The sequence below is a fragment of the Microcebus murinus genome, chromosome 2, assembly GCF_040939455.1.
Source record: "Microcebus murinus isolate Inina chromosome 2, M.murinus_Inina_mat1.0, whole genome shotgun sequence".
Lineage (NCBI taxonomy): Eukaryota > Metazoa > Chordata > Mammalia > Primates > Cheirogaleidae > Microcebus > Microcebus murinus.
In genome coordinates this window covers 55,034,615-55,048,147 of record NC_134105.1, presented here as the reverse complement: position 1 = coordinate 55,048,147, position 13,533 = coordinate 55,034,615, and the positions used below count along the sequence as shown (strand labels likewise).

The 13,533-nt window shown below is 33.3% G+C and overlaps 1 protein-coding gene across 4 annotated transcripts in view; it reads right to left on the bottom strand.

The window, feature by feature from the left end:
- LRRC7 (leucine rich repeat containing 7) overlaps nt 1–13,533 on the bottom strand; it is a 510,593-nt gene that overhangs the window by 35,624 nt on the left and 461,436 nt on the right. For 3 of the 4 annotated variants that reach the window (XM_075999305.1, XM_075999312.1, XM_075999310.1), the window contains one exon: nt 2,941–3,015. In XM_075999305.1, the coding sequence (XP_075855420.1) occupies nt 2,941–3,015 (75 nt within the window). The remainder of the gene's footprint in view (nt 1–2,940; nt 3,016–13,533) is intronic. The other variant, XM_075999314.1, reaches the window with a different exon arrangement.

Genomic DNA, 13,533 nt, shown 5'->3' with positions numbered 1-13,533 from the left:
TGGTCAAATATTGGCAAGTGCACAATGGCTCAAACTAATAACATCTTTTTTATGATCCATGTGCTTTCAGTTTCTTTTCTTTCTCTAACTCTTATATAATTCAGCTTCACAGAAGGTGAGTCTGTGAAGGGTGAGTTCTCCTAGCATAGTGCTCTTCCCATATGGCACACGGTCTTAAGGCAAAATAGCCCAGTGACTCACTTGAATGTGCTCATTAATTATAGTGTGTTTATTCTGGGAAAATGACAGAAAAATCATGAGAATATGTTTTAATTAACATCATCCCTTATTGTACACATCTTCATGTAATTCAAATAACATGCTCATGATACCATAGCAGAATAAGAAGAGAATGGTAAATAAAAAGAATTACAGAAAAATAAAAATCTTATCTAATAAATTCTGGGTTTGGGGAGCATTGGAGAAAGGTATATATCTCTTTTGGTATTTGCTATTGGGTTTTATCACTTAGAGGGGCCCTGTCATTGATTTTTTTTTTCTTTTCTCCTTTAACTTTGATTTTTCCAGGGTGAACACTGTCACTAGCTTTGTAAATAAATTTGCTCTAGTGAGAACACCTGATGCTGATCTTGTACATGATAGATAACTCAATGTTATTAATCCATTTTTCCAGTGTTCTTTAAACTAAGAGACAATAGTATTATAAAGAGAAAAAAATATATAGTTTGCCTTGTTAGCATCTGATGTTAGCAACAGTTTTAGTTCAGAATTAGCCATTCTTATTTCTTTCAGAAAGTATAATTGGCCACTTGTGCTTTTTAATTAGTGTGAATGAAACTGTAAATACAATATTTTATTTGATTGAAGTCTATATGGTTTTTTTCTTTCTTTTTTACTGAAAATTGACTTTGATTTTATTATACTAGATACAAATGAGTTCCATAGCAAAAGTAAAATGTTACATCCTCAATAGTCATTTGTAAAGAGAATAGATAGATATCCCAGGTACAGGTCTTCTGCAGTATTTTTGGTTTTTAACTGATTGGGCTTATATAATAATTCCTTCCTACTTCTTGCATCAGGAATCCATGCCTCTGTGCACTTTGCTGTTGTTATATTCTCTCAGGGATTAGAAGTATTAAACCCTAATGACCCCACATACAACCCTTCTAGAATTTCACAGCCAGAAAAGAGCATTCTAATACTATACAAGTAGGAACTAACTTATTTTGCCATCTGCATGATATATGTATATAATTTTGTTATGATGCACATGTATACATTTCTTTTCTGAATTGAACAGAAGAGAAAAATCTTTCTTTTGCTATCTCTGTCATGGATGAGGGAACTCCCAACCTTGTATCATTCTAATAGGACAGAGATCTGTGATTAACTGGCTACATTTTTTTCCCAAACTCAGAGATTCAAAATAATTTCTTTGAAATTCAGTAGAGAAAAAACCCTAGCTATTTCCTTTGCTAATGAGCAGCATTTACTGAATATTAGCGAGTTATATTATTAGTCTATTCTTGGCTGTCTTTCACAGTAATTCATTAAATTATCAAGCATTTGATTTTTTGAGATGGGAAGGATATCAGATAGAAGCTACAATTCATTTTACACATAACGAATCTGAGGCCCATAGACATGATATAAAAGTACTCAAAGGACTAGTTAGGTTATCTAAACATATAGAACTTCCAAAATAAAGTGGCAAAGAAAAATTTTAGATTATCTTCTGTGTTTTTTTTGGTTTCAGTGTTCTAACTCAAAAGGTCCACTTCCATTTTCATCTTCTGCCTACATGCAATGAACTCAGGCCTGCTGGATGGTGTTTCTACTGTGATCTTGCTAATTAGTTTGAAACATTTCTGAGAACAAAATGTTAAGGCAATCTTGTTATATGTATATTGAGTTATATAGGATTTTTACTCTTCTAGCACTTTCTGAGAGAGTTCAGTAAGTAGAGAGATCAGAAGATCTCCTCAGAGCTGGGTTGAGGGGACTCTTGCATTCTTGTAATTGTGTTTGTATTAGGTGACCTCACTGAGGTTCCTTTTTCACATGTCTTGTCTTCTCAGTGCTCCTAAAGCTTCAATACATTATGTTGAACCATTTAATAATAGTTACAAATGGTCAAACAACAGCAATATCAGGTAGTTCTACCTATTTATGTGGTGGGAAATTTCTAGAGTCCTAAGCCAAAATACTGAATTTTAAATACATTAACAATACTTAAGAGCCTTTCCCTGGAATGCAGGAAATGATTATGTACCTTTTCTATGGGAAGTGAATTCAGAGAGAAGGAGGAAGAAAGCAAGATGGATGAGGTTATGCAAAGCATTTGCTTAACTGTTTACTAGGGTGACCCTTTTCTGATATGCAGAGCTTTAAGTTAGCAAAAGTCTTTTTCAGACAATACATTTAAAAAACTCATCCTATATACAGCCAAACTTTTATTCATTTGAGTGGGGGTGAGGGGAATGGGGGTAGAGATATATAACCAGGTTTTTTATAGCATGCGGACGGTAATAAGCTTATTGTTGAGAAATTAAATATGGACCAGTCCCTTTCTCTCTCATTAAAGTCACACAGACACCATATTTAGGCACTTCATTACTCTTACTTTTACTTGATAACTATGACAGATTCCTATATGTACGTGTGTATATATATATATATATATATATATATATTTATATCTCAATTTTTCTTATATTACAACATAATTCCATTCATTCAACAAAAATATGCAGAACACTTACAACATGCCAGGTATTGTGTAAGGTGCTATGGATATAGGATTCTATCAGACTGAATTGTTTTAGACTTGTCTCTCAGCCCCAAAACAATAAAGGCAAATAAGCAATGTGAGAAGGACTTATTTTCAATCATTAATTCAAGTCATTTAACTTAATAACATGGTTACATATTTGTTTCAGTGTTGGCATTTGCATGCATTTCTTTTATCTGTCTTACCTGAAGAATCTTATCACCAGGCTGCAGTAGGTTTGATGCTGGCCCATCAGGCTGAACCCTAGTAACAAAGATACCCTATAAGTCAGAAGTAACATAGGTTAGGATTCTATTACCGATAATTGGGCCTGCTTAAATAAATTTTCATTCACACAGAACATAGCAAAAACAGATTAAAAAACAGTTTATACATGTAAGTTTCAAAGATTACTATTGTATTTTAAGCAAGGAACCACTGTCCATGCCAAGTTTATAAGAAGCAGCATCTTTGCTTGCAAAAAAAAAACTAGTCTTGTTTTGAAAGTGCAATTATGATTTATAAATTGATCTCATGGCATATTTTTAATAATTCCTTTCTTAAATTATTTGAAATATGATACTGAATCATCTTTTATATACATTATGAATTTGTCTTGTTATTCTACATAAAATGTCTCCTATAGGTTATAAATTCAATGTATACTTTAAAAGCTTTGCTAGAATTATATATACATATTGGTTTATTTTAATGAGTCTTACTTTGTATGTTACTGAGAATTTTAATATACAATGTGTATGAACAAATTCAACATAAGAAAACTCCAATATGCATTTTTAAAATTATTTACTTTTTATATACATATATTTCTTTTCTTCTTTATTTTTTAATTTTTATTTATTTATTTATTTATTTATTTTTCCTACCTAGCATTTTTTAGAAGACACATCCAATATGCATTTTAAATACATTTTATGTCTACATAGTTATAAAACATCTAAATTGATTTCGTTTATTAAAAAGTCAAATTGATTTTGTTGATCATATATATTAAAAAAACATATATTTAATGTCTACCACATTCTGGGCCTTGACTGCTACTGATACAGAGATATACAGAATATAGTTTCTGACTTCAATAAGCTCACAATCTAGTGGAGAAGAAGTCAAGAAAACCAATAATTACAAAACAGTGTGGCAAGTGTTATGATAGAGGCATAAGGGATTGTAAAAAATGTTGTACCCAGGTTATGTCAGGGTTGGTACCTGGTATGTCAGAGCTTCCAAGAGGAAGAGCTACTTGACAGCTGAATCATAGAGGATGTATAAGGCATCCATGCAGATAAGGGGAAGAATGATATTGGAGATGGAGAGGGTGGCACATACAGAAGTGAGAGTGCCTGTTACACTGGGGAAATTGCAAGCAGTTCTATTATGACTGGAGTGGCGATGAAACGGTAGGAATGGGTGGGGTTGGGAATGTGGCAGATCAGCCCAGCAAGCAGGTCAGGGCCAGACCAAGATGGGCCTTTCATAGACTTTCTTATCACTTGGAGGAGCTACTGAAGGATTTTTTTTTTTTTTTTTTTGAGACAGAGTCTCGCTTTGTTGCCCAGGCTAGAGTGAGTGCCGTGGCGTCAGCCTAGCTCACAGCAACCTCAAACTCCTGGGCTCGAGCGATCCTTCTGCCTCAGCCTCCCTGGTAGCTGGGACTACAGGCATGTGCCACCATGCCCGGCTAATTTTTTTTATATATATATCAGTTGGCCAATTGATTTCTTTCTATTTATAGTAGAGACGGGGTCTCGCTCTTGCTCAGGCTGGTTTTGAACTCCTGACCTTGAGCAATCCGCCCGCCTCGGCCTCCCAAGAGCTAGGATTACAGGCGTGAGCCACAGCGCCCGGCCTGCTACTGAAGGATTTTAAGCATGACAGTGACATGATCTTAATTGAAATCCAAAGAATGAACTGATGAATGGATTAAAAAAAGGCAGTATATCCTTATAGTGGAATATGATTTGGCAATAAAATGGAATAAAGTACTGAAACATGTTACAATATGGATGAGCCTTGAAAGAATTATGCCAAGCAAAAGAAGCCAGTGAAAAAAGGCCACATACGATACAATTCCATTTATATGACATATCAAAAATAGGCAAATGCATAGAAACAGAAAGTAACACTTGTCAGGGGCCGGGGAGTAACTGTTAATGTGTATAGTTTCTTTTTGAACGTAATAAAAATGTTCTGAAATTATAAAGTGGCAATAGTTGCACAGCTCTGAATATACAAAAATCACTCAATTGTACACTTCAAAAGGGCAAATTTTATGATATGTGAATTATATGTCAATATAGTTATTGTTAATTTTTTATATTCCTAAGAATTATTAATAAAATAGAAGGCAGTATTTTAATATCCTTATTTAGAAAACCATGTCACTTGCTAATCTATAAACTTAATGACTTCCACTTAATCCCATAACTTTGTGTATGTGTTTGTGTACATATATGTGGATGCATAGGATATGTGTGTGTAAATGGCTTCACAAACAGACCCAAATTAAAATATTTCTACTTGTGTTTTCATTCACCATTTCATATCTGTATCAAACTTATTAATTTAAGGGTTTTTATCTTTCTGATTATATATTTTCTTCTCATTTAAAAATGAAACTACAGATTGGCATCAAAATCTCTAGAAAACTGCATAACTTTTAACTAGTGTTTAGACTTCTAGAACTTATCTTGAGAAAATAACTGGATCAATATACAATATACATGTACTAATATGTTCATTATAGTATCATTTGTAAAAACAAAAATTATAAACCATATCTAAGTGTCTAATAACAGGGAATTGATTAAAGAAATTATAATAAATAGAATGATATGTGGTCATTAAAAATGAGATCCTAGGTGGCTGATGTAGAAGTACACAAATGTTTAGTGAAACAAGCAGGTTAAAAAACATTATGTGTGATATGATACTATTTTAGGTGAAATATGTTTATGTTTATATTTCTGTGGGCAAATATCTGGAGTGATATCTTCTAAACATTGACAGTAAATATACTGGGTAATGGGACATCAGATTTTTTTCTTTTTATCTATTTGTGTTTTCTTATTTTCCACAATGATTGTGCACTACTTATAGCATTAAGAACATAATAAAAACTTAAAGAAATTTAGAGTAATGGTGGCACTATTAAGAGTGATGCTTTAACAGCCTTGGCCAATTCAGTTGTACAAATGGTCAATTCAGAAGAAAAAAAGAAAACTAGTTGTTTAAAAAAGAAAGATTAAATAAGGCTCAATGATTAATCTGCCAGACTAGTGAATGGCACTGGTTATGACAACAAATATTATCCTCACTGGGCACACAGCTCTCATCCTCCACCAGTAGAGGAGACTGTATATATAATCAGGCCCTGATAGCCCCCCTTTAGCTATCGGGATCTCTGTACAATAGACAGAATAACACTGCTGCCCAAAATAAGCCACTACATCTGCGATTGCTAGAAGTGAAGTTGTTTTGACTATTATTTTATCTCAGCAGTCAAAGTCTCTGCTACCCAGTTAATTTTGATTGCCTTTCTTCAGCTCATTGTACAAGAACAGTTTTAATAATGTTTGTATGAATCCAGACCATAGGAGCTGAATTATAGCCATCATATCTGCAATGCTGGGAGAAACTAGCAACACTCCACAACCTGACTGCTGAAAGAATACAAATGTGGTGTCTGTGGCAGGTTTAATTTCATCCATCACACAGCTCTGCAGGATTCAACTGCTGTTCTGAAGATTTGCTTTGATGCTTACTCTTACGGTGGCCTGAGTCTTCTGAAGCATTTATTGCTTTTTTTCTAAAGCTTTATTATTTCTTTTCAATCAATAAACTTCATCAACTAAGAAACTGCTCCTGCCCTTTGGGTTAGTTTCCTCTTTACTATATATATCCTATCAGCCAGCATACTGCCATGTTAGTTGAAACCGAAAGCAATGAGAGCTACATTTGATAAAGGTCTATGGCATTCATTATTTGTGGAGGTGGAATGTTCCCCAAAAGACTGCCTGCAAAGGCCAGTGCCCTAATTTTTCACTGTATTTGTGCATATAAATATTGCCATATAAAAGAGACCAAATAATCTGAACTCATTTTGTAGTCTCTGTTAGATAAATATTGAGGAAAATATGAAAACTTTGACACTGTTTTGAAAAATCTCACTGTAACAATATGTTACCCTTTTAACAACTCATTTTATTCTGAAACTTCAAAGAATACTTTGGCACTGATGACAGAATTTCGTGGAGAATCATCAGACTGTTTGTATTTTATTTTATTTTTTAGTATTTTTTACATAGTCCAAACAGCATTTATTTTTTTATTGTTTGTACTTTAAAAATTAGAATAACTTCCTACTATTTGGTTAAAAGCTATCTCCTAACTTCTAAGTAACAAGAAGCCATTATTGTATGTATCAAAGTTCCAAATAATGACATCTTAACAATTTTATAATTGCAAGCAAGAACTAAAGTATGCTCAATTTCTTATAACACTTGGCAGAGCACTAAATGTGGGACAAACCATCGTGCAATACATCCAAAACTAAGGAAACAACCTATACACCTAAAGTTATAATAAAAACATCTTGCCCAAGGAGGAGAAATAGTTCAAATAACTCTCTTTTTAAATGAGGTACTATGTATTAGTTTCCTATTGATGCCATAACAAATCACCACAAATGTAGTGGGTTAAAACATCACAAATTTATTATATCATAGTTCTGTTGGTTAGAAGTCGAACATAGGTCTCACTGGGCTAAAACAAAGGTGTTGGCAGGGCTGCATTCTTTTTTGAAATCTCTAGGAGAGAATCCATTTCCCTGGCTCTTCTACCTTCTAGGAAATGTCCACATTTTGTGGTTCATGGACTCCTTTTTCCATCTTTAAATCCAGCAATGGTACATCTCTCTGTTGTCACATCTCCCTCTGGCTGCAGCTGGGAAAGAGTCTCCATTTTTAAGGACCCATGTGATTATATTGGGCTCATCTCGATAATAGTGGTTAATCTCCTCATCTCAAGGTCTTTAACTTCATCACATCTGCAAAGTTCCTTTTGCCATGTAATGTAATATACTCACAGTTCTGGAAATTAGAATTTTTTAGGGAGCCATTTTTTTTTCTGTTTACCACACCATGTAAATAGTGTAAAAGCATAGCTCTGGAGTTTACCTGTCTGTGTTCACCATTTCAAATGGGCAACCTTGGGCAAGTTAATTTTTGTGTACTTAACTTTTTCTCATCAGTAAAATGTATATAATAACAGGACACACCTCATAGAGTTATTGGACAAAGTGACTGAATACATATAAAATACTTAGAACAGTGGATGACACTCAGTATAAGGTCAACAAGTGTTATTATAATTATTGAAAGTTTGAAAGTAAAGCTAGAACTCAAGGTATTTTATCCAGCAAAACCTACATTGATAGTTTTGAATCTCCAACTGTACCAGATTTATTGACAGGAAATTATTCTTCTTTCCTCGTGGTTTGGAGTATATTGAAGGGTTAATATTTGCCCTCGTTCTCTTGAATTCCTAATAGATAAGGGTATTGGCATATCTTATTTAGGGAAGGGGATGGGAAGAGGGCTGGAAAGTTCCTCCTGTTTCACCTGTGGTTCTTGGTGGTGGCTCATAGTGATAATGGCTACAAATATTGTTCACCCTCAGTAGTGGACATGGCTCCCATCTGGAGGGCCTTCTAATGATGATTCTTAATAACTTTCTGGGACTACTTCCTTGGTAGCTCCAAGTCAGAAATGCCAGGTTTTTATAGTAATGGCTGCTGGAATCTAGTTAGTGGCTATGGCATCTCAGTGTTTTTCTAATGTCTCCCACCTCTTGAACAGCCCTCAGGTTCCTTAGCAGCTTGAAAGTACAGTGGTTTTCCCACAGTACCACCTCTAGAGGGTATCTCTCAACAGAGCAACATGGTAAGTACTGCAGAGTCCTTTCAAAAGAACGCAAATCTTTGCCTTCCTCAGACACCAACATTTGGATGTGTTTGGGACAGACACAGACCCCATGTTCTCATGCATGACACAGGGGCCCCTATAAATTTGAACCAAAGCTAATCTTTGGTTCAAAGAGGGCTAGCTGGATACTCCACATAGGCATGACTTTTTGCCATTACATATATTTACCCCATTTAAAAACCAGTCTTTATGCAAGTCATAAAGTCAAAAGTACCTACAATGGGCTTATAAAAAGTTTTCCTTTCCACAAGTAATTTTGAAAAAAGATGAGTTAGGAGGTTTCTAGCATTGTTAAGATCTGACCTTGTCCTACTGTTTACTTAGCCTCTACACCTCTGGACATAAACTTTAAAGGACTTAGAAAGTTAGTCTACAAGGCTAACATTTAACATTCTAACTTTAGAGGAGAAAGAAACTTTATATGGCTTTTTAATGATGAAGATGAATGATTGTGACAGTCTCAGCTATTGTAAATGTAGACACCAAAATAGAACTTGTCTTAAGGGACCTGCAACTTCAACTTATGAAATATGCTTTTCTTTAAAATTCTGAAAAGTCTTGGCTCTAGCTGATGCTAAGAAATTGGTTTCTAGGAAACCAATTTCTCAAGTAAAAATTGGATATTATTACAATTACAATTCAGAACATATTAAATATTATAGAATATAGTCTTTCATGCTTTCATATGATAATGAAAATTCAAAGAGTGTTTCTAGAGGACAAACTGACATGTGAAAACAGCAAAAAGAGCTATAGATTCAAAGGCTTTAAGGGGAAACTATTTTTTTCTAAAAATATTGTATATATTAATTTTCTTTCATAAAGTGGGCAACATTAACATGAAGCTATAGAAGCAACATTAAATATGCATCATGGACTACATTTACTTAGTCTCTATGATTATTAGAGGACAGGACACATCAAGGATAAAGGTATTATCAATAGTGCTCCTCTCCCTGAACCAAGAGTGTGATGACAAAATATTTTCAGGTTAATTGATTGTTAGTCATCAAATTTTAGGTTTTGAATAATTTGCTACCTTAGCAACTGAGGAATTTATATGCCGCAGGAGCAGAGATTTATTCCATGACCATTGGAAACTGAAGGAGATGGGAAGTCAGGGTGGGAGGGAGAGAGAGAATAAAGGGAGAGAGAGAAAGAAAGAAGGACACTGGCAGCTGAATAGGATGCTTCAGTGTATGGCTGAACTTTAGCTCACAAACAATGAAATGCAAAATCTGTAAAAGATGACTGGACAGGAGAATTGCTTTTAGAAACCTAGAAAATTTGAGACAGAGATACAAATAAAAATTCTGCAACTAACCAAAGTCCTCAAAAAATTTCACAAAAATCTTATACACAGATGTTTAAAGGAATTTCAAAGTCTTTCACTATTTTTAATGAAGTAAATATTAAATTGGAAATCACTTTGTTGCATTCATAATCAATTTATTAATAATGCACTGAATCAATAAGGAGACTGATGAAACTCATAGAAATCGACTATGGCATTACAAATATCTTAGTGGCAATATAGTGGAATATAACATCCTAGCAGAAGAAATACATAGTTTGGTCTTTGGACTGCCATCATTCCTTTAGGCCATTCTAAATGTTTGTTTGTTATATATACATATACATATGTGTGCGTGTATGTATGCATAATTTTCAAGATACTGCTCTTCTGACTTGTTAAAGGCATCTAAAAAGTAAATAATTTATTCCCTTGTCTCTGAGATGGTTTATATAAATGACATATTAGCCACTAGAATATTTGTTATAGTTTGATGCCAATCATTGTGGGCTGTTCTTTTTTAGAGAATTTGAATGTAAGAGCTAAAATTGTGTTTGGCTGGGGTTACTTTATAATTATATTCCTAATTTTATGAATTGCTTCAGTGGTCTCCTATTTTTTTTTTTTTTTTTAACAATTAAACATCTTTGGGAAATCTGTCTACTCTGATGAAAAGTACATTTGCATATTATTTTTTGGGGGTGAAATTCTTGAGTTTACAAAAGAATTTTCTTCTATTTAATTGTCATATATTCTTTAAAAAGTCAATGATCATACTCCTTAATTTCCTGCCTTTCTAGATTTCTGGCATATAAGGGAAAACTAAAAGAAATATTTTCCATTTATTTTTATTTTATAAATCCTTTAAATCTTATATTTAATATGAGACCTCAACTAGTGGTGAATATTTGGATTGCTAAGCTTTGTACAGTTTACTGATTCTGTCAGAGCCTCTAATGGCTTTTCTTCTCAGCGTCACAAATAGCATAAAATAGTAGAAACTACTAAAAAGAGGAGTGAGTAACTGTAGGTGGTTGTGGATTCTCCTTTCTAGCTATTCCTAAAATAGTATCAGTAATCAGGTTTCTGATTATCATTCCTGTGGGCTCCCTCAAAGCCCCTTCAATTGCATAATTTTTGACACTATTTATACTATTTCGAAATTATGAATTGAAAGTGAAGAATTCAGCCAAAACTTTTTTTGTCACTTCTGCTAAAATAAGTTTGTTGAAGTGAAAAGTTGTTTTGTTGTACGCTATATTCAGTCAAACTATAATCCTCATAGGTTTAATATGGTATTATTTTATATTTATTTGCTTTCATAAGCTGAAATTCATGTCTTCCTCATATTATAATGTATAGATACATTTTATTTAATGACTGATATATTATTGTAAAGTCAGAAGGTGGTAGAAGTATTTCTTAGAGGTGGCAGTGAAATCAGGAGATGAAAAAGGCCAGGGGCAAGTGCCCAGGAGACGCTATAGCTGTGAATTCCTAATACACTGACAGACAGTGGCTCTTACTCCAAGGCTGTACAAAGGTGCTACAGGGAAGAGTGAAAAAGGGTGAGGTGTTTTTTTTTTCACATTTAGTCTCTATATTTCTAGATTATTTGAAATGTTATAGTGATGGAATTTTAACTTATTGTCATGTAATTTTGAAAAAGGCATAGGTTAAAGAAAAAGGACATTGTAGTTGTGCACATCTGAGACTAAGAGTGTATTTAAAGGAGGATGATTATGTCATGCAGAATAAAAGCATTCAGACTGCCTGTGTGAACGAAGGAGAAGCAGTTCATACCCAGGAAAACTAGCAGACGTTTTGTAAGTAAATGTGGTTCCTTGTTCTTCCTTTGTCTCACTGATCACTCTCACTTTATGGCCCAGCGATGAACACCTTCAGGGAACTGGAGCCACTCCAGCTAGTGTGTGTGAGTCACACAAAACTGAACATATCCTGGGCCTTTCTTGCAGTACAGAAATAAGCAACGCTTCCCAAGTCTAGGTATTCAAATTGGTCATTCTGAGTTAAGGTAGAAACATTCTTTGACACAAAGAATAGAGGGAACATAATTTTTTTTCTCTTTCAATAAACAGTGACCTCAGTATACCTCAATATACAAAGAGACAAATAAATGAAAAAGATATGACTTTTGTTTATTTGCTATAATGTTTAGTGCAACACTAAAAGAGGTTGCTTATTTCATATTAATGAATGTCCTGGGGGTTAAATGATAGTCCCTTTTTATGGGAATGTGGTTTGTGCATAGTAATGGGGTTTAATCAACAAGGTTTAAAATATAAGAAGCAGTTTTCTACTTCATTGTACTTTGGAAAATAGAATTAGTTACTAAGACTATGTATAACTACCCTGATTATATTGTAAGGATAATGGGCAATTAAATAAATGCATATGTGTAATTTGATACCTTAAGAAGTAATTTTAAACTATTATTACTATCAAATCTAACTCCTGATTTATTGGTGAACCTCGATTCTCTTTAGTAATTACATAGGATCTTATTTATAAGCTAATTTTAAGTGCTTTCATATTTTGACTGAGAAGTGTTTGACATTTTTCAACACATAAAAACAAGTGTGAAAAAAAGTCTTTATATCTTTCCCCATGCCATTTTCTCTCTTGCTTATTTTATCCCATGCTTAATGACTAAAATGATGCAGCAGACAGAATATAAATAATATATAATTCCAACAACTAATATAGTTAGCTATCCACTTAGGCTTTGCTTTTGTTGAAAAAATACTTTACTGATTGTTACAAAATATCACACAGTGATACCATTCTTAATTCTAGTGATTTTCTAAATATGTTGTTGAATTAAAAAGTCCTAATCAATGTTCTTATTTAAAATGATACTTTTTAATCACCTTATTTTTTTCACACATGTACCCCACTGATATTTTCTTGAAGAAGCAAGGCTGTATTGAATGATATATATTTGCTTTCATAAGCTGAAATGCATGTCTTATTTATGTTATAATGCCTAGATAGTGAATTTTTCGATTGGCTAAAGCACACTATCATGCCTTTTTTTAAAAAAAAGTTTCACGTAAGTGATCCTATACCTGTAGGAATACTATTAATAGGAGATAGTGAAGACTACATTTCTACCAATGTTTCTGAATAGATCCAGGGCTTTTAAAAACACACTGAGACAATGAACAGAATTGGCAAAAATTCATTTTTTATTGGAAAAAATCATCTTATTTTTAATGTCCTGAAACAACTAAGTGGCATTTAGAACCTCAAATTGTAAAGTGACTAAGATGCAGCTGAAGTAATCATTTGTGTTATAAAATAATTTATGCTTGAAATTTATTTTTAAAAATCCAGTTTTTTATATAAAATAAAGTCATTTCACCCTCTTCCTAAATTTAGTCCAAAGTACAGTCTAAAACAATATGATCTCTATACCTTGCTTCTGAATTTTATTTTCACATAACACATAGATTTTTCTAAATATGTAAATTACTTTACAA